Below are 21,364 nucleotides of genomic sequence, written 5' to 3' on the forward strand. Positions count from 1 at the left end.
CTGAGATATTTTTTGGTAGATTATACTTGGGTGATATACATGGTAGAATATACATGAGGCTATGTTGTGCTGAGCGGGTTGGACATGGCCTGGATGGTGGGGAATATTACACATGTGACGAGAGGCAGCAAGTGGATATGAAGAGGCGACAGACCTATGCTGTGCATGAGGCCCGAGTCTATGTTGGCGCTGAGCAGGTTGGACATGGCCTGGATGGTGGCGTTCCTTAGCGTGGAGGGCTTGCCCGAGCGCTGCCGGCCGGGCTCCTCCATGGCCGTGCACTCCGCCTCGTTGCAGTCGTTCAGCAGGTTCATGAACAGCGTGAAGTACCTGACAACACACACACAACAATAACTAAACACCGAGATTACAAGAGATGTGCGGAGTACAAGTTTTAGCAAGTTACCAAGTACATACAAGTTTTACACGGTTTGATGTTTGAAGCGTTCTATTTGCTTAGTTTAGGTAGAGCGCGAGAGACGCCTGCAAACATTGTACAGATGGGAATCGGGTGTTGCGGCTACTTGTGATTAGTATACTGAGGGTCGGGCGGCAGACTGCCAGAGTATAATTAGGGTCCTTTTCCATACTGTCGGTAGAGAGCGGGAGACGCTTGCGAGCGTTCTATTTGCTTACTTTAGGTAGAGCGCGAGAGACGCCTGCAAACATTGTACAGATGGGAATCGGGTGTTGCGGCTACTTGTGATTAGTATACTGAGGGTCGGGCGGCAGACTGCCAGAGTATAATTAGGGTCCTTTTCCATACTGTCGGTAGAGAGCGGGAGACGCTTGCGAGCGTTCTATTTGCTTACTTTAGGTAGAGCGCAAGAGACGCCTGCAAACATTGTGCAGATGGGAATTGGGTGTTGCGGCTACTTGTGATTAGTATACTGAGGGTCGGGCGGCAGACTGCCAGAGTATAATTAGGGTCCTAGTTTATGAACAAAACCGCCCGACAATAATGTGATACATATTATAAATATATCTCAATCATATCCAGACATGGATACTTCATGGAGACTAGAAAGAATGTTTATTTGATTACGCATTTTTATAGATTGTTGCATGGTATGATGCATAATACTGAAATTATCCGGAGCATCGCTCCGTATGTTCCCGATAGTTACCTAAGACAGCGTCGGCATAGATTGTTTCACATTCCTATATACAGGACCAACCTGCCAATGGTTATGCCTGTAGGAAGAGCTATCTCTACGTTAAACAATATCACATTAGATATTGATCGTTCCATGTGTCTGAAGGAGTTTCCCGAAGCGGGATTCTTCTACGTTGTTTGTAATGTATATATTAATTTTGAATAAATTGAAATTAAAATTAAAACTGAAAATTTAAATTCAATAGTATCTCTATGTACTCTAGTCATATCCAGATATGTACTTAGTCGATTCTCAGGGTTAAAATAGAAAAAAATGCAAATCGTCGACTGAGGTACAGGTGTGTCTCGTCTTGTTAAGTCCAGGAGCTGTGCCGAATTAGCCGGACAGAGCGTATGGAGTCCTCTACCAAAAGCCTTGGGTCACCGAGTTCACGACTTACTTCAGGAAGAGCTGACTCTTGGCTTCCATGAGATCTCCTCGGTCGGACTCCTCGGGCTGCAGCGGCAGGCCTCGGAGGAGAGACGCCACGGCCTCCATGCAAGCCTGGTCCAACTCCCTGGAAGCACAGAGAAGAAGTTGAAATATGTGGGTTGGTGCACTCATATTCATTCCTGAATATCAATCATTATCATGGTAACACAATGATACGCCATTATAGTAGATAAATGTATCTTGTCAATCAAAAAGAGACATTGAAATGTGACATTTGTATTAGACAGGTGGCGCTGCCATAGAGGTATCCATCACGGTAGACGCTCATTCCGGAACAGCTTACCTGGTGTAGGCGGTCACGTCCCCTAGTATTGCATCCGCTACATTCAACAGACGGCGCTGCCATTGGGGTGTCCATCACGGTAGATGGCTCACCTGGTGACGGCGGTCACGTCTCCAAGCATGCGCTACTCTTGCATCCAACAGACGGCGCTGCCACGGGGGTGCCGGCTCACCTGGTGATGGTGGTGACGTCCCCGCAGACGGGCGGCGCGATCTGGTGGCTGGTGCCGAGCACCCAGTCGGTGAGGTACTCCACGAGCTTGTTGCGGAACTTCATCTCCTGACGGAAGGCGAGGTCGTCCCGGCGCCGCATCATGGCCTCCACCACCTGGCAGAGCTTGGTCTTGATGTGCACCGACAGCACCGTCATGTCCAGGTGCCGGACGTATCTGGAAACCAGAGAGGAGAGATTCTATTCCACATCTACTAACATACAAAAGTTCGTTTTACATGCTAATCATCGTTTGGATAAGTACTTTCTGAAACAATAATATACTTAAAAAAAAACATATTATTGGTTGGAAACTTCTGAAATAATGTATACATCTCGATTGGTTCAACGTATGCATTCAGTTGCGCATAGGAAATTTCGCTCACTCCTTTCAACAACATCATATATCAGGGGTTCCCAATCTTTTTTAGCCCACGGCGCAATAACAAGTTTAGTATTTTGTCACGGCGCCCTACTTTAGTAAGCTATTTGGAATAGATAATGTGACTATGTATATATATATATATATATATATATATATATATATATATATATATATATATATATATATATATATATATATATATATATATATATATATATATATATATATATATATATATATATATATATATATATATATATATATATATATATATATATATATATATATATATATATATATATATATATATATATATATATATATATATATATATATATATATATATATATATATATATATATATATATATATATATATATATATATATATATATATATATATATATATATATATATATATATATATATATATATATATATATATATATATATATATATATATATATATATATATATATATATATATATATATATATATATATATATATATATATATATATATATATATATATATATATATATATATATATATATATATATATATATATATATATATATATATATATATATATATATATATATATATATATATATATATATATATATATATATATATATATATATATATATATATATATATATATATATATATAACGTGGTAATATTTTTCTTTATAAATTGGGTGTAAATAATATGTAAAGTGGGTGTATAATAATAAAATAAACAATGTGTTGCTTTGTAATTAAAGTTTATTCTTAATTTATCTTTATAATAATTTTTATATCTATCTATCTATCTGATTCTGACAGTTAATAATATTATCGGAAGTCTTTTGTTTTATTCTGAGCGACGCATGCGACATCTGGTGGTAGAACTGTTTTATGTAGGTACTAATTATAAGTACTTAATAAAATGTATAGGTAGGTACCTAGTTATTTTATTACATATATATAATATATATATATATATATATATATATATATATATATATATATATATATATATATATATATATATATATATATATATATATATATATATATATATATATATATATATATATATACAAATACAGTGTTATCTTGATTGTTATCACACGAAGGAAAGGTGATCAGCCCTCCGATTCAGGTACCAGTCCAGGGTAATATTGAATAAATATTGGAGTGAAAAAATCACTTATCTTTATTTGACCCCCCTGGGAATCGAACCCGGGACCTCCAGAACGGTAGCCGAGCGTGCTGACCATTACACTACGGAGGCGAACATTACTAATATATATACATATATATTATATACATATGTGTATATATTATAGTCGAATGAAATAGGTACCTACAATAATAGTAGTTGGGTAGAAAGATGCTAGCTCTCGAAAAAGAAATTGTTGCTTTATAGGTACCTGAGAATATTTGTGGTTTCGGATAATGATAGAGGATCGACTCACGGCGCCCCTCTTGACTTTCTACGGCGCCGCGGGCCATACTTTGAGAACCATGTATGTATATAAAAAATTGACAATTTTCAGTTGTGCATGTTTTCGGAATGCACAGAAATATACTATATCCCAGCAAAAGAGGCATATTTTTAACTAAATATTACCCGCTAAGTGTTGTTTTTGCATTTTGAAGAAAAAGTATTGTTTAATTTTTTTTTTAAATGTAGAAAAAGCATTCAGGTTTAACCTAAAAAGATCTGTTGCACAGTAAAAAGTTCAATAAGTGGCTTGATATTTATTTTTCATACATGTTATTATATTTTTAAACTTTAAAAATGATCTCCTGAAAAATCAAACTGAAACTGAAAATTGACAATTTTTTATTTATGACGTTCTTGAAAGGAGTGAGCGATATGTCAATCCAATCAACAAAAAAAGACCGCAAAACTGACGTCGCAGATCCGATTCCACATCTCCACTAACATACGAAAGAAATCCAACAACAGTGCGTACACACATCAAAGTTATACAAGTGAATGAAATGATCCCAAACTGGAGTGATAGAACCCATTGAATACCTGACGATGGCGAGCATCAGGCCCTCGATGGAGGTGACGCTGAGGTGTTCGGCCGGCTGCTCGTTCTTGCTGTTGTCCAGGATGCTCTTCATGATGAAGATGGTGTGCTCCACGAACTGGGTGTTGACCTCCGTCAACATCACCTGGGTACAAAAGGAAACCATAATAACAATTATAAATTAAAGAAAATAAACAAAAATGGAAATTTTCTTGAATGTTTTTTGCAGATACTTTGTGGCACATTCTATAAACTTTATAAAATTAAACAACTGTGTTTTAACCACTTTTTTATTATAAGTACACTTTAACCTACCGGTTTCAACAATAAACTTGTCATCATCAGGGTTTATGTACTAAATGCTAAAACATCGAATCTGGTTGGATAAAGTTTACCAATAAAAAGTGGTTATCATCATCAGGGTTTATTAAGTTCTAAAACATTAAAATACTCATAATTAATTACATTCCCTTTTATCTCACCAATAGATGTCTCTAGTGAAGTTCTAGAGATTCAAGAACAATGTTTACAAATTGGTTCATATATATAGAACTTCCAAGAATTTGAGTAGTGGAATAAGTTTACCTGCTGTTGGGCATCAAAGAACTTGTCGATGATGGCTCTCAGCTGGTCAAACAGTATCGGGTAGAGAGCCGAGGACATCTCGTGCCCAATCAGCTCCTTAACGTGCTTCTGTATCTGCGGCCCAAACTTCTCGTTCACGCACACCAGGAGTCGCAGCAGTTGGCCCACAAACCTGGAAGCATTCACGATACAAGTATGTTAGATGGAGCCGTTCTTTAGGGAAGTGTTGTACGGTCATTGGGCCATGTTATGGGGCAGTGATCTGCAAACTTGTTCTATTCAAGGTACACCTACCGAATTAATAAATATAATAGGTGCATATTTACCATATTATGGTAACATATTATGTTTAATGTGAAATGTGAGCCTACTTAACTCTATCCACGCGGCTCGCATAACCGTATGTGTTTTTACAAAACATTCCCCACACGCGGCTGACATAACCGTTTGTGTTTTCACTTAGGTCCAAGTTTCGAACCTCAGTTCAACTTGGAGGGATTTTTTCATGGTGTGGAACTTTGGATAAAATTATACGTCAATCATTGGCCTTATGACATCTGTTGAAATATCTGACTAATAATTTGTAACATCGCAAGGATAAATAAAATAACAGATCCCTGATTTTTCTTGCGGTCGGTAATTAGTCCGCGCCATAATCATGCCCTATATCTGTCTCACTCTCGACGCTACGCATCGCCAGTGGGTAAGAGTGACACACAATTTGTGCTTTGATTTATTTATGTTACAATCTTATTTGTTTATATTACGATATATTTCAAGAATAATGTGACACGAGTGTATTATAGAGTACCAAAAAGGCACAATGAATCCCATTGAACGTTTTTGTTTACTAAAATAAATCGTTTCTCAACTAAATACATGATAAAAGTAATCATTTTAAAAACGGCTAAATACCGCCGCGTATGGGCGTCTCTCAGGAACAAAGTTGACGCGGTTAAAAGGTTAACTGAGCACCGGCAATCAAAATTTGGAGCAACTGTGTTATTTTCACAGAACTAGACTTTTTTCTGCGGCACACAAACTAATCACCACGGTACACCAGTGTGCCGCAGCACACATGTGGTGGAACAATGTTATAAGGTCATTTAGCACATAACGAAGGATCTTTGAAGGCTTCCTGAAGGGTTATTGAAGGCTTTGAAGGAGTCAAGTAGCATCTTTGAAAGCGTCATGAAGGGTCATTGAAGACGTCTTGTAGGGTTTTTGGGACCATTCTTTAGGGTCTTTGGCGCAGTGCTGTAGTCATTCGGAGCATGATTTTTCTGTGAGGTCCTTGGGACCATCCTGTAGGGCCATTGCAGTAATGCCATGGGGTCGATAGGGCAGAATTATATAGTCATTTGGCACATTATGAAGGGTATTTGAAGGCTAAAACATTGACTCACTGTGTTACAGGGCAGTATTGGACATCCTGGGAGCTGTTGGGGAGAGTGCATTTTCGGGTGTCAACTAGACCTGGAAACAATACAATATATAAAATCTTCACTTTTTCTATCTTCATTTTTATCTTCACTTTTTTGTAAACAGATACTCCTGTCATAAAAACTCACACAGAAATAGTTTTATAATGTAAGTTACAAATTCTCTTCGTAAACCACATTGAAGTTTTACTCATGTTGAGGTTTTACTTTTATTCTCAAGTTATATTCACGTTCAAGTTAAAAATAATTTAAAAAAAAAACACTTTTTCTCAAATATTAGACTTGTATTGCTCTGCAAAACAAAGATAGCACCTTTATGTTCACAGCAAGTCTTTCATATCAAACCATCTTGGTTTTTCTCTGTCAGCTTCATTGCTCTTGTATGGACATGTCTGTGACTACAATCTGACCTCCATGGAGTGAAGAAGCACTGGATATAGTCAGGCAGCCGAGAGAGGAAGGCGGAACGGGTCGAGGAGGCGGAGTGCCCTTCTTCTGCAGGCAGACGCCGCCCAAGGCGCAAAGGAACGACGTCATGTTGGCCCACTCATTGATCTGGTCCTGGAGGAAGGAAAAACACATTCAAAAAAGGACTTCACCATTCCAGGGGCGAACTGAGGTGGTCTGCGGTCGACACACAGTCTGTGACTTCACCATTCCACGGTGAAACTGGTGTGGTCTGCGGTCGACACACAGTCTATGACTTCACCATCCCAGGGAGGAATTGGTGTGGTCTGCGGTCGACACACAGTCTATGACTTCACCATTCCAGGGAGGTATTAGTGTGGTCTGCAGTCGACACACAGTTTGTGACTTCACCATTCCAGGGTGGAACTGGTGTGGTCTGCGGTTGACACACAGCCTGTGCTACCTGGAGTAATACCCACACCACATTTGGCACACACCGTGCGCCGGCTCGGTATCTGAAATTCACATCTAAAATACTTACAACATTTAAAACAACCCCCAGCAAAGCACACTAAACACAATTAAAACAACACTTTTCCCTATCATTCATTGTTCATTTTATTCTGAAACTGGTAGTCATGAAATGACTACCAGTTTCAGAATAAAATGATATTTTGAAGTCACTTTTATTATAACATAAAATAAAAATAACAATAAACCCATAATTAACAATACGACAATGACTAAAGCATCCCCCCTTTTGTCTATGTTAATAATAAAAATTAAATAAATAAATAAAAACAAGAAACAGCTCCTACCCCCTCTTCAACCTTCAACGTCCCAAGGACCCAACTCTACAATTTAGAATTACCTTCACATACGGTGTTTGAAAATGTTGCGGAACGCATCGAAACACATGTCACAGTGGATTTTAAGAAATAGTGGTATTTACTAAGTAATTTTTTAAAATTAAGAATTGATAGGTTTAACCACAACGTGACTGCCGAATCAATTAATGAAAATATAAAGTAAATACACACAAACACATATCGCTCACTCCTTTCAAGAACGTCATAAATAAAAAAAACTTGATTTTTCAGGAGAACGTTTTTACAGTTTAAAAATATAATACAATGTATTAAAAATAAATATCAAGCCACTCACTGAACTTTTTACTGTGCAACAGATCTTTTTATGTAAAACCTGAAAGTTTTTTCTCCATTTGAAAAATATTTAGTTTATTTAAAAAATAACTAAACAATACCTTTTCTTCAAAATGCAAAAAAACACTTTCTGTCCTGTAGCGGGTAAATATTGAGTTGAAAATATGCCTCTTTTGCTGGGATATAGTACATTTTCTGGGCATTCCGAAAACAAGCACAACTGAAAATTGACGATTTTTGATTTATGACGTTCTTGAAAGGAGTGAGCGATATGTGAATGAAGCTGTACATGTATATGTATGATATAGATGTCCACTGACCTCCAAGTCATGCTCGCTGCTCTGGTGGGAGGCTCTCCGCTTGCTGGTGATGCGCGGCAGGGCCTCCAGGGGGCACTCCTCGGTGCCCTTGCCCACCTTGGGGTACGACTGCAGCGACTTGCACGTCGAGTCCCTGCAAGTACACCGGAACATTGAGGGGCTGGCAGTTCACTGCCGAACGTACTTAGCTAGCCTTCCACTCAAACATGATTGAAGTCCATGTGTCCTATCTGGGGCATGTGCTGAGAGGAGACAAGTACGAGCGATTGCACCTAGTGGAGGGTCCACAGGTGAGGTATCTCCTGGTTCCGGAATATACGAGATTGGACGGGGATCAGGACTCTCTACAGCTGCCCGAGACAAGGACAATTACTCTCAAGTGATAGTCAATGTCGGGGGAACCTTTCATGACATGCACAGAAGAACAATCTTCGTAAAAAACATTAAATATGGTAGAAAAATTCTGAAGTCAAATAGAGATGCATGGATTGGAGTGGTGCAAGAGGCGGATAGGTGCTCACCAATTCCGGAAGGTTTCCTCCCAGGCCGGCTGGACGCCATTGACGCAGTGCTCGATCTTCCTCAGTAGAGCCATTATCCTTTTCTGCAACGCCGCACGTCCTGAAAAATTGTTATCACCAATTTAGAATAGCGCTCCAACCACCGGGGTGCCAACTGCTGCAACTTGATCGCGTGGGGGATCTTCCTCTCCCTTTCTTCCCGTCCAAGCTACCGATCACAACCAGTCATTCCAGGCTATCCTCATTGCCACATCCTCATTGCACTGTCCAAAGAACTGAAGAATACTTCGTATACAGACATTAGCCAGAGTCAAACCATCATCATGTATAACATAGTAGACCTTATAATGAATGTGTAATTTTAATATATAAAATAAAGGTTAGGCAAGGTTAAGAATGCTTTTAATTTATAAAATATAGGTTAGGTTAGGTAAAGAATGCTTATATTATATAAAAATTAGTTTAGGTTAGGTTAAAAATGCTTATAACCTGTTAACTGGGCGGTTCGCTGTCCAATTACGCAACTTGTAACGGATGCGAATACTGATTCACTCCCTGTCTTAAATTCATGTCGAGACATGTATGGATGACTAATACCTTTGCTGTTCCAAAAATATACGTCCATGTATATAATATAATAAACCTATATTTCAAGGAAGTATTCATATGTCATACCCGTACCCGATATTGTTTACGTTTGACGTATTTATGCGTCCAGCTCGGTTAACAGGTTAATACATAAAATATACGTTAGGTTAGGTTAAGAATGCTTTAAATATATAAAATATAGGTTAGGTTAGGTTAAGAATGCTTTAAATATATAAAATATAGGTTAGGTTAGGTAAAGAATGGCTTAAATAAAAACCATATAGGTTAGGTTAGGTCAGGTGAGGTACCTGTGGTGAGGACGGTGCTGGCCTGCGCGATCTCCTGGTAGAGGTGGTAGTTAGGCAGCAGGAAGGTCACGGTGACCTCATCCGTGCCGCAGCGGATGTCAGCCTCCTGGCACAGCAGCGCGAAGCAGGACATGGCCACCAGCACGGCGTCCATGTCGATGGACCACAGGTACATGAAGAACACCACCTGGACAAATGTTCCTGTTAGGTTAGGTTAGGTTTTTTTTTTTGGGGTCAAGGGATCTTGCAATCCTTATATCACTGCGACCATATTAGGTCTATTGTGACTTCCCTCTGTATTACAGGTCACTGCCAAGCCCTACATGAGTCATGTAACTCACGATTTGTCTTGGTGGTAGGAGCTTCACCTTCTCGGAGTCCAGTAGAGTTCCTCCAAGGATGTGACTTCGTTTGTAAGCGAATGCGTCACAATTGTAGAGAATGTGGATTGGCGTTTCGTTATCCTCCGTTCAAAATCTGCATACTGGGGAGTCATGAAGTGAGACAGGTTAGGTTAGGTTAGGTTGCTCCTGGCACAGCAGGACATGGCCACCAGCACGGCGCCCATGTCGATGGACCACAGGTACATGAAGAACACCACCTGGCACATGTTCCGGTTAGGTTAGGTTGCTTCTGGCACCTGGTAGTCCTTGTGGCGCAGCAGGAAGGTACATTCCGCTCCGCATGGTACTGGGAGGAGTGAGGAAGGTTACCTCCAGCTTGATGTGGGCCTGCTTGCAGATGGCGATCTGGCTGCCCACGTTGGCGTAGTCCTTGTGGCGCAGCAGGAAGGCGTTGCGGCAGCGCAGGATCTCCCGCAGCCAGCGCAGAATGTCCGTGTAGTTCATGATCTGGTGCTGGATCAGCTTCTGGCTGATGCTGAACAGCACCTGGGAGCTGCACGCCGACAAACCAAAGGATATTAATTAATTTATGTCCAAATATCTGCAGTTACTTGTATCATTGAAAGCTGTCCCACCGCATGCCCAGATCTGATACGGAAGCATCTAGGCTTCCTGACAGATCTGCTCCTGCTAAGCATTTTATTATTTTTTTTAACTAAGTTGCGAAATTGATTGAAAATGTGAAACAATATAAAATTGTATCCCGATTTTACTTTGAATTTACATTTAAAAGCTTTCAATATACCTGCCACTGCCAATCTAAATAAATACAAGATTGTAAGTCCATCACCAAATTTTCTAGAAGTACCCCGGTGTAGGCAGTGAAAGGGATTAGTGTTTAGTTTAATTAGTCGGCTAGATCCGATTCCCACTCGACGTTGACAGGTATATAGAAGCCCACAACCCTGACCAGCACAGCAGACAGACACGGAACAGTGCAAAGACATTACTAGTATCAACATTTTTCATGTCCATATTCGATTATTTGCACATTTATACTTGTACCCAAAAAACCATACAAGATTGCCCCAATGACCCTACAGACAGCCAGGGGCATGCCTTCCATATAGACAGAAAAGCAGTGCATATTTATACTCGTACCCAAAAAACCATACAAGATTGCCCCAATGACCCTACAGACAGCCAGGGGCATGCCTTCCATATAGACAGAAAAGCAGTGCATATTTATACTCGTACCCAAAAAACCATCCAAGATTGCCCCAATGACCCTACAGACAGCCAGGGGCATGCCTTCCATATAGACAGAAAAGCAGTGCATATCCTAACTTACCCTTGTGACATATAAAAACGCAACCAGCACCTACCTTACTATACTTACAGCTTACTTTACTATCTACCTAAACTAACCTAACCTATCTTTATAAAATTAATTGACTTTGTTTTCACCACTTTTTTTAGTAATACGGTTTTGACAATACCTTGTCATCATCAGGGTTTATTTTAAATCAAAAACATTAAAAATATTGAAATACTCTCACCAAAAACTTCCACTCCATAAAAATCGTAAATGTTATTTTTATTCTTATTTTTAATGTTTTTGATTTAAAATAAACCCTGATGATGACAAGGTATTGGTCGAAACCGGTAGGTTGAATTGTATTAATAAAAAAAAGTGGTGAAAACTAAGTTAATTAATTTTATAAAGATTTTATAACTTGTGCCACAAAGTATCTGCGGAAAACATTAAAGAAATAACCTAACCTAACTCCAAACTTAGTCGTATTTATCTAGAACACACCTGATGTCCCAGAAGGTGTTGACGGGCGCCTCCGGGTTCCACATGTGTATGCGGGTGGGGTGGTGCAGCGCCAGCAGCGCCTCCATGGCCTCCTGGGACACGTCGCCCATGGAGCCCTGGTGCACCAGCGACACCAGCCCGTTCATCAGCTCCAGCGTGGAGCTCTGCACCTCATGGCCCGCCTTGCCCTGGTTCTACAACACCGACCGAAAGCATCCACATCATCAACACCAATTACTAATCACAAGTTCCTCTACCTAAAGTAAGCAAATAGAACGCTCGCAAGCGTCTCCCGCTCTCTACCAACAGTATGGAAAAGGACCCTAATTATACTCTGGCAGTCTGCCGCCCGACCCTCAGTATACTAATCACAAGTAGCCGCAACACCCAATTCCCATCTGCACAATGTTTGCAGGCGTCTCTCGCACTCTACCTAAAGTAAGCAAATAGAACGCTCGCAAGCGTCTCCCGCTCTCTACCGACAGTATGGAAAAGGACCCTAATTATACTCTGGCAGTCTGCCGCCCGACCCTCAGTATACTAATCACAAGTAGCCGCAACACCCAATTCCCATCTGCACAATGTTTGCAGGCGTCTCTCGCACTCTACCTAAAGTAAGCAAATAGAACGCTCGCAAGCGTCTCCCGCTCTCTACCGACAGTATGGAAAAGGACCCTAATTATACTCTGGCAGTCTGCCGCCCGACCCTCAGTATACTAATCACAAGTAGCCGCAACACCCAATTCCCATCTGTACAATGTTTGCAGGCGTCTCTCGCGCTCTACCTAAAGTAAGCAAATAGAACGCTCGCAAGCGTCTCCCGCTCTCTACCGACAGTATGGAAAAGGACCCTAATTATACTCTGGCAGTCTGCCGCCCGACCCTCAGTATACTAATCACAAGTAGCCGCAACACCCAATTCCCATCTGTACAATGTTTGCAGGCGTCTCTCGCGCTCTACCTAAAGTAAGCAAATAGAACGCTCGCAAGCGTCTCCCGCTCTCTACCGACAGTATGGAAAAGGACCCTAATTATACTCTGGCAGTCTGCCGCCCGACCCTCAGTATACTAATCACAAGTAGCCGCAACACCCAATTCCCATCTGTACAATGTTTGCAGGCGTCTCTCGCGCTCTACCTAAAGTAAGCAAATAGAACGCTCGCAAACGAGAATCGAAATAGAGAATTTTCCCATTTTTTTGGAATTTCTTTCGTTTTAAAAAAAAACACAAGACACAAACCGATAATGACGTCATCTTAATTTTTGACCTATCCCCGCTCTCTGATTGGCGGATATGGGTCAGAAAGCAAGTTTCATGAATTTAGCGGAGTTTGAAATACAACCCTGTTTTTAAGTATTTTTTAGCAGGGTTTTCAAGTATTTAAATATTTTAAACAATAAAACCCACAATTGGCATTCGTAGCGGGTAAATACTAAGTTTAAAATATGCCTCTTTTGCTGGGATATAGTACATTTTCCGGGGAATAGTGCATTCCGAAAACATGCACAACTGAAAATTGTCGATTTTTGATTTATGACGTTCTTGAAAGGAGTGAACGATACACCCCTTTGCCTTTACACTACCGACATTGTGAAATGCAAAAGAATTTGAAATAAAGAAAAAATATATAAAAATTGCACCGCGGCACTTACATTTAGCATCAGCATGGGATCAGCGTGGATAAGCCGTACGAGGTACATCAGCAGGTTCCTGTAGACCGGGATCTCCTCGGAGCGGTTGATCTTGCCCTGGACATCTTTGGACTTGAGGGTGAGAGATGTGATCATGCGCAGCGGAGTGTGAGCGATATAACCCTGAGGAAACACAGAACACATTCTCTAGTGACATGGTAACATACAAGAATGACGGCTTCACAAAATGGCTCAATTTGGCAGACATAAAAAATTGAACTAACCAACTAACTAACTAACCATCACGTCGCTTCACTATCATACAAAATCAGCGAGAAACCTCACTTTATGGATCTTTATCAATATTTCCATCCCTAGAGAACATTCTTCCCAAATATACAAAATCATCTGCTTGTTCCATAATTTCCTATTCACCAATATTTCACACTCAGATCTACATTCAAAACTAACTAATTAACTAACCATCACGCCGTTTCCCAGCAGGGGTAGGCAGAGAGAATCGAACGCCACACCACTCTGTCTTTGCAAACATTCTTCGCCTCTTCTATATTAATGCATCTCTCCATACATATCCGACGATTATTACGACTCCTGACCCGGCCGCTTTCAAGTATTTGACATACCTGACTGGGCTGACGACCGTCATAGGCTTGTTTTAGTGATCACTTAGTGTAACATTCACCAAATCCACCCATTATTGACAACCACACTACTCAAATATTCAATAGATGTCTCTAGTGAAGTTCTAGTGATTCAAGAACAATGTTTCAAAATTGGTTCATATATATAGAACTTCCAATAATTTGACTAGTGTGCTCACTTAAACCAGCCTATGACGGTCGTCAGCCCCGTAAATGCCCAGACTTCCATATTCATCAAAAAATAAGAGTACATACTATGTATATCAAATACGTATAAAATTAAAACATATTTTTTTTAAAATATTTATCCCCACCTCAAGATAGGATTACTGTTAGTAACGATGCTAGTTATAATATGTTGCCATATGATGCAGTGCTCTATGCACTATTTTGTGCGTATCAGAGTCAGTATAGGAGTCAGACGGAGGCGGTACCTGCGTGGCTTTGTTGAGAGTGTCCGTAAACATGGCCCGCAGCTCCGCAGACCTGCTGTAGAGCAGCTCCACCTGGGGCCACCAGCTCAGCCGAGGCTGCATGATGATCCTGGAATATTGGAATGTTCAATAATTTGATCAAGTTGGCATTTGCTTCATAAAATTCCCATATATAAAACAAGCGAAAACTGAAATTGTTTGCTGTTGTTGAAATTAACTGTTCACCAGTGGAAGAAAATAAGAAAAATAATAAAAATGTAAACATAATTGATTACATGCCAGCTCCCTCGATCCTGATTGAACATGCCAGCTCCCTTGCATCCTCCCAAGTAAGATCCGCGTCCTGAAGTTCTGACAAGAACTGCCGACAAATTGTCATCAGTGGTCGTCCTGGGCGGCGCGAACCTGATGCCTTGTAAAAGAGGCAAGCTTGATGGCGGCTCTCAGGAGGCATGCGGAGTACATGACCAAGCCAACTGAATCGCCTTTTCTTGACGACAGTTGTGACCAAGATTTGCCACATCCTACGCCTTATCTCTTCATTCCTCACAAAGTCAAACCACCGCACGCCTAAAATTCTCCGCAGACACCTATTCAAAAGCTTAGTACACGGCTGCTCTGGGCCCTTGTAAGGTGCCATGTTTCACAGCCGTATAAGAGAACAGGAGCAATGCAGGCATTGTATAGGCGGCATTCGGTCTTCACCGAGTATAAATCCGATCTCCAGACAGCCTTCATACTGTAAAATGCGGACCCTGCGAGTCCTAATTGCACTCCCAGTTCCTTTTGAAGGCTGCTATTTTCAGTCGCGTGTACCATATAGTCCTTTAAAATACAATATTGTTCTTTACCAGAGATCTTTAGTCACTCACTTGAGAAGCGAGGTGATGATGACGTAGTGGTATATGATGGGGCTGGAGAGGTTCAGGCAGGCCTTCATGGCGTCGCTGTTGTGCGGCATGATCCGGAAGCAGGACACGAAGCAGTCGATCATCAGGTCCATGTCGGAGTGCGGGAAGAAGCTCTGCGGCCGGTTGTACGGCTTGGCCGGGTTGAACAGCAGAGCCTGGAACATTAAGTTCAATCAAACTATCCCCTTATTGGCACCCAGTGGTGCATCGGATCAACGCGACAAATCATTGGCTCGTTTAAGTGATCACTTTATAAAATTTATAAAATTAAATAACTTAGTTTTAACCACGTATGATAGATGTTTGAAAAGTGAAATAGGGAAGGAATGCAAAGCTGAGATAAGCATTATTGATAAAATTAAGAAAGGTGTGTTGAGATGGTTTGGACATGTAGAACGAATGAATGAGGAAAGAACTGTAAAACAAATTTACGAGGCGAATGTAATTGAAAAGGGAGCAGAGGAAGGCTGAGAAAAACATGGCAGGATCAGGTATGCCAAATACTTGAAAGCGATCAGGTTAGGAGTCGTAACAATCGGCGGGTATGTATGAGGAGATGCATGAACGTGGAAGAGGCAAAGAATGAATTTGCATAGACAGAATGGTGTGGCGTTCTATTCTCTCTGCCTACCCCTGCGGGGAAGCCGCATGACGGTTAGTTAGTGAGTTAAGTTTTAACCACTTTTTTATTAATACAATTCAACCTACCGGATTCGACAAGAACCTTGTCATCATCAGGATTTATTATAATTCAAAAACATTAAAATACTCTCACCAAAAACACCACACACTCCGTAAAAATCCTTTTTTAGGATTTTTTGGTGAGAGTATTTTAATGTTTTTGAATTAAAATAAATCCTGGTGATGACAAGGTTCTTGTCAAAACCGGTAGGTTAAATTCTATTAATAAAAAAGTGGTTAAAACTTAGTTATTTAACTTTATAAAGTTTATGAAATGTGCCACAAAGTATCTGCGGAAAACATTAATGAAATGATCACTTTATAAACTGTGACATGTGTGACATTCACCATTCTACCCATGATTGGCTACTTTACTACTGAAGTATCGAAAGCTGTATTTATGCTTTACTTGAAAATCTACTGCATCTTTATAAAAAAAATATAATAATAATTATAAAAATAAATTATATCACACACAAACATGAACGATAGATAATAAGTGTAAGTCCCTCTCCAAGCAAAAGAGCTTAGTCTCTTTATTGGAGAGAACTACTAATTTTGAGATTGTAAAGTACAAATCGCTCACTCCTTTCATCAACATCATATATGAAAAAACTTGATTTTTCAGGAGATCGTTTTTAAAGTTTAAAAATATAGTACAATATATTAAAATAAATATCAAGCCACTTATTGAACTTTTTACTGTGCAACAGATCTTTTTATGTAAAACCTGAATGTTCTCCATTTGAAAAATATTAAGTATATTTAAAAAAATAATTAAGCAATACCTTTTCTTCAAAATGCAAAAACAACACTTTCTGCCCTGTAGCGGGTAAATATTAAGTCAAAAATATGCCGCTATTTCTGGGATTTAATACATTTTCTGGGCATTCGGAAAACATGCGCTACTGAAAATTGTCGATTTTTGACATATCACGTTGTTGAAAAGAGTGAGCAAAAAATCAAAAAATTAATTGAATTACAAAAAAAAAATTTTTAGTATATTAAATAAATTTCAAATTAAAAAAAATTAAATATGTGACACACCCTTTGTGTTATTTTGTCTCCGCAAAGAGCACGAAATGGGCGTACCTTCAAATCCGCGATGACGCACTGCACAAGTGTGAAGGTGACGTTCCCAGAGTCTGTGATGTTGACGTAAGTGCTGGCCTTGCAGAGTTTAACACTCGTCACGACCGCTGCTTCCGTTATCAACTTTGAACTTGCGTGAGGACCTCCGGAAATCAAACAGGTACATTGTTAGAAATTATGATAACGCAAACACTGCAGACTGAGGAAGCGCAAGTCAATTTTTTATTTTTTTTTAACAATAAAGGGAATATTTCAAATAAAGCTTGCTAGTTTGTCCGCCTCCGTGGTGTAATGGTCAGCGTGTTTAGCTACCGTACTGGAGGTCCCGGGTTCGATTCCCAGGGGGGTGAAAATAAATATTAGTTATTTTACACTGTAATATTTATTTAATATTACCCTGGACTGGTTCCTGAAGCGCAAGAGTGATCACCTTGCCTTCGTGTTAGTAATGATCAAGATAACACTGCGTTTATATGATGCAGTGCCCTATGCACCATTGGGTGCGGATAAGGGTTATATGTAAGTAAGTAAGTAAGTTTAATTTACATAAAGTTACATAAATTATGTACATTTATTTAAAAGAACAATTATATACATATTTTAAAAAAAAATTTTTCAGAGACCAACCAAGCCACCTTGTGTGTCTTGTCGGTGGAGTTCTTTTTACATACGTTTTTTTATTGTTTTTATCCATTTTAACCTAATATGTTCACAACACAAAAAAATTCAAAATTTAAATTATTTTACACTTTTCACAGAATTAAATTGAAGTCATTTACCCGTTCCTTTATTTTGGGTGTGTTCCATATTTTATTTTGACCTTTAACCTCCGTAATATCACTACTGTTTTTCGGAGCTTTTTCGGCTAAGTTAATATATTTATAGCATATTGACTCACCTAATCCTTTTTTAATGGAGTCAATAAAATATTTTTTCTTGTTGTGTTTGGGGCTGCAAGGCGCGCCACTGTCTGCATTCACTATTTCTTCCAAAACTTTCTGTAAAACAAAAAAAAAAAAATATTACCATATTTTACAAACTATAGGTGGGGTGCACCTTCATTTTAATGCATTTTTTAAAATAACATTTTTACTGTTGTCAGGCGGTTTTTTTCATCAACCCCGCCCCTAATTGTACTCTGGGAGTCTGCCGCCCGACCCTCAGTATACTAATCACAAGCAGCCGCAACACCCAATTCCCATCTGCACAATGTTTGCAGGCGTCTCTCGCGCTCTACCTAAAGTAAGCAAATAGAACGCTCGCAAGCGTCTCCCGCTCTCTACCAACAGTATGGAAAAGGACCCTAATTATACTCTGGCAGTCTGCCGCCCGACCCTCAGTATACCAATCACAAGTAGCCGCAACACCCAATCCCCATCTGTACAATGTTTGCAGGCGTCTCTCGCGCTCTACTTAAAGTAATCAAGTAGAAGAGATGGATGAATGTGGATAGGTTCTATTCTCTGCCTACTGAATGCAGAATTTTTAGCTAGAATATAACCCAGTACCGGGAGAGCAGAACTGCCGAGAGGGTATAACTCACCGGGTTGAGTATAAGCAGCATGATCTGCAGAGGCCACATGGCCACTCTGTGCTTCTTATTCTCCGCGAAGCAGTCCTGGAGAGTGTCGAAGAGCGCGTCGCAGCAGCGTGACAGCTCGTCGTTGGGGCGGCGCTGGATTTCCACAAACTCCTGAGGGTACGTGTCCATCCAGTTCCACACGGCCTTCTCCAGAGAGTTGATCAGCACCAGATGGGCAGACTTGCGGAGCGTCCGGAACTTCTGGATGGTCTCTGCGACAACCAGAATCGGATTAGTAAACAACCTGACTTTTGGACCGCGTCATATCGCTCACTCCTTTCAAGAACGTCATAAATCAATATTTTCGGAATGCCAAGAAAATATACTATATCCCAGCAAAAGAGGCATATTTTAAAACTTAATATTTACCCGCTACAGGGCAGAAAGTGCTGTTTTTGCATTTTGGAGAAAAGGTATTGTTTAATTATTTTTGAAATATACTAAACATTTTTCAAATGGAGAAATAACCTTCAGGTTTTACCTGAAAAGATCTGTTGGGCAGTACAAAGTTCAAAAGGTGGCTTGGTATTCAGTTTTCATACATTGTATTATATTTTTAAACTTTAAAAACGTTCTTGTAAAAAATCAAGTTTTATGATTTATGATGTTCTTGAAAGGAGTGAGCAATATGTAGTCTAATTGGTCAGGTATTATAATCTAATGAACACTGAGACTCAAACTTCAGGATGGTATTGCGAACAGTTTTATTTATGTATGTTTTATTTCTTTATGCATTTTTTATTACATTTTTCGAAAGCACAGCGCGACTATAAGTGAGAGGCCGGATATTTAGATGGAACGAAAGCGGGGTAGTCTAACTGTCTTACTCTCTACTTGTGGCAATACAGCATTTATCAGAGTATACAGGTAAGCCCTGTAAATACCCAGGCTTCCATTTTCTTCCCCATCTATGTTGAGATATCAAAAATCTATAAATAACTGGTAAGTGGAGAAACCCAGATTTGTGGATAAGGATTTGGATGGTCCCAAAATGTGGATAAACGATAAATTGAATAAGCTTACCTGTGAAGAGGCGGATCAGCCGGAATATGTCCACATTGATCCACTGTATCAACTCTATGTCGGAGTAGTCGGGGTTCTCTTCATTCGAAGGTGAAGAAAGTTCCTATAAAAGTATGACAACCAAAATAAACTATATATATAGCAGGGGTTCCCAAAGTATGCGCCGCGGCGCCCTGGTACGCCTTAGGAAAGTAAAGAGGGGCGCCGTGAGTCGATCCTCTATCAGTGTCCGAAACCACAAATATATTTTTTTTTTTTTGTTGTTCTCTGTTTCAAGTCCGCCTCCGTAGTGTAATGGTCAGCACGCTCGGCTACCGTTCTGGAGGTCCCGGGTTCGATTCCCAGGGGGGGTCAAATAAATATAAGTGATTTTTTCACTGTAATATTTTTTCTATATTACCCTGGACTGGTACCTGAAGCGGAGGGCTGATCTTCGTGTGTAAACGATCAAGATAACACTGTGTTCATATGAAGCAGTGCCCTATGCACCATTGGGGTGCGGATGAGGGTTTTATAATTACTGTTTCAAGTCTGAATTCTTACAAATTTAATAAAACTTAATTTTAATTTATGTGCCTATCTACCCAACTACTATTATTGTAGGTACCTATTTCTTTGGACTATAATATTATATATACAGGATCTTTCATTCAGTGCTTTCTATCTTTAAATTTTAATAAAACAATCAACAATATGGTCGCTATTGACTGTGAAAGTTTTAGTCTTTATTGAAAGACCCTATATATAGTCGCTATATCTATTTCAAATAGCTTACTAATGTAGGGCGCCGTACAAAATACTAAGCTTGTAAGTGCGCCGCGGGCTGAAAAAGATTGGGAACCCCTGATATATAGTATGTACAACATTACAAGCCAGTTTCTAGTCTAGCCCTAGCGTGACTGGGCAAAGAAGTTTCAATTGGTTTGAGAATGATAATGTGCAAAATGTGTATTTTATTATGCATTTTTATTGATCGTTGCGCGGTATGCTCGATAATTCTGAAATTATCCGGAGCATTAGTCTGTTTGTTCCCGATAGTTACCTAAGACAGCGTCGGCATAGATTGTTTCACATTCCTATACACAGGACCAACCTGCCGATGGTTATGCCTGTAGGAAGAGCTACCGCTATTTTAAACAATATATAGCAACAATAACAATCACATTGGATATTGATCTGTTCTATGTGTCCGAAGGAGTTTTCCGAAGCGGGATTCTTCTACACATTTTAACAGGAGTCTTCTTTCTTACTTTTTAATTTTTTTTTTAAATGTATACGCCTTAAATGTTAGTTTGTAATGTATATATTAATTATTGAATTGAAAATGATG

The 21,364-nt window shown here is 39.6% G+C and overlaps 1 protein-coding gene across 1 annotated transcript in view; it reads right to left on the reverse strand.

Annotated features, from left to right (window-relative positions):
* LOC148302382 (neurofibromin-like) overlaps window positions 1–21,364 on the reverse strand; it is a 92,803-nt gene that overhangs the window by 60,882 nt on the left and 10,557 nt on the right. Inside the window, exons 6-24 of the mRNA XM_088271692.1 lie at window positions 20,035–20,137; window positions 18,973–19,223; window positions 18,328–18,427; window positions 17,430–17,572; window positions 15,618–15,811; window positions 14,746–14,854; window positions 13,671–13,832; window positions 12,018–12,211; window positions 10,568–10,751; window positions 9,855–10,041; window positions 8,959–9,058; window positions 8,438–8,570; window positions 6,957–7,107; window positions 6,511–6,580; window positions 5,105–5,276; window positions 4,522–4,664; window positions 2,066–2,281; window positions 1,558–1,674; window positions 155–330 (exon numbers count right to left, since the gene is read on the reverse strand). Coding sequence (XP_088127818.1) covers window positions 155–330; window positions 1,558–1,674; window positions 2,066–2,281; window positions 4,522–4,664; window positions 5,105–5,276; window positions 6,511–6,580; window positions 6,957–7,107; window positions 8,438–8,570; window positions 8,959–9,058; window positions 9,855–10,041; window positions 10,568–10,751; window positions 12,018–12,211; window positions 13,671–13,832; window positions 14,746–14,854; window positions 15,618–15,811; window positions 17,430–17,572; window positions 18,328–18,427; window positions 18,973–19,223; window positions 20,035–20,137 — 2,905 coding nt within the window. The remainder of the gene's footprint in view (window positions 1–154; window positions 331–1,557; window positions 1,675–2,065; window positions 2,282–4,521; window positions 4,665–5,104; window positions 5,277–6,510; window positions 6,581–6,956; window positions 7,108–8,437; window positions 8,571–8,958; window positions 9,059–9,854; window positions 10,042–10,567; window positions 10,752–12,017; window positions 12,212–13,670; window positions 13,833–14,745; window positions 14,855–15,617; window positions 15,812–17,429; window positions 17,573–18,327; window positions 18,428–18,972; window positions 19,224–20,034; window positions 20,138–21,364) is intronic.

The sequence above is a fragment of the Brachycentrus maculatus genome, unplaced genomic scaffold (genome assembly GCF_059751285.1).
Source record: "Brachycentrus maculatus isolate JH-2025_06_01 unplaced genomic scaffold, ASM5975128v1 h1tg000458l, whole genome shotgun sequence".
Lineage (NCBI taxonomy): Eukaryota > Metazoa > Arthropoda > Insecta > Trichoptera > Brachycentridae > Brachycentrus > Brachycentrus maculatus.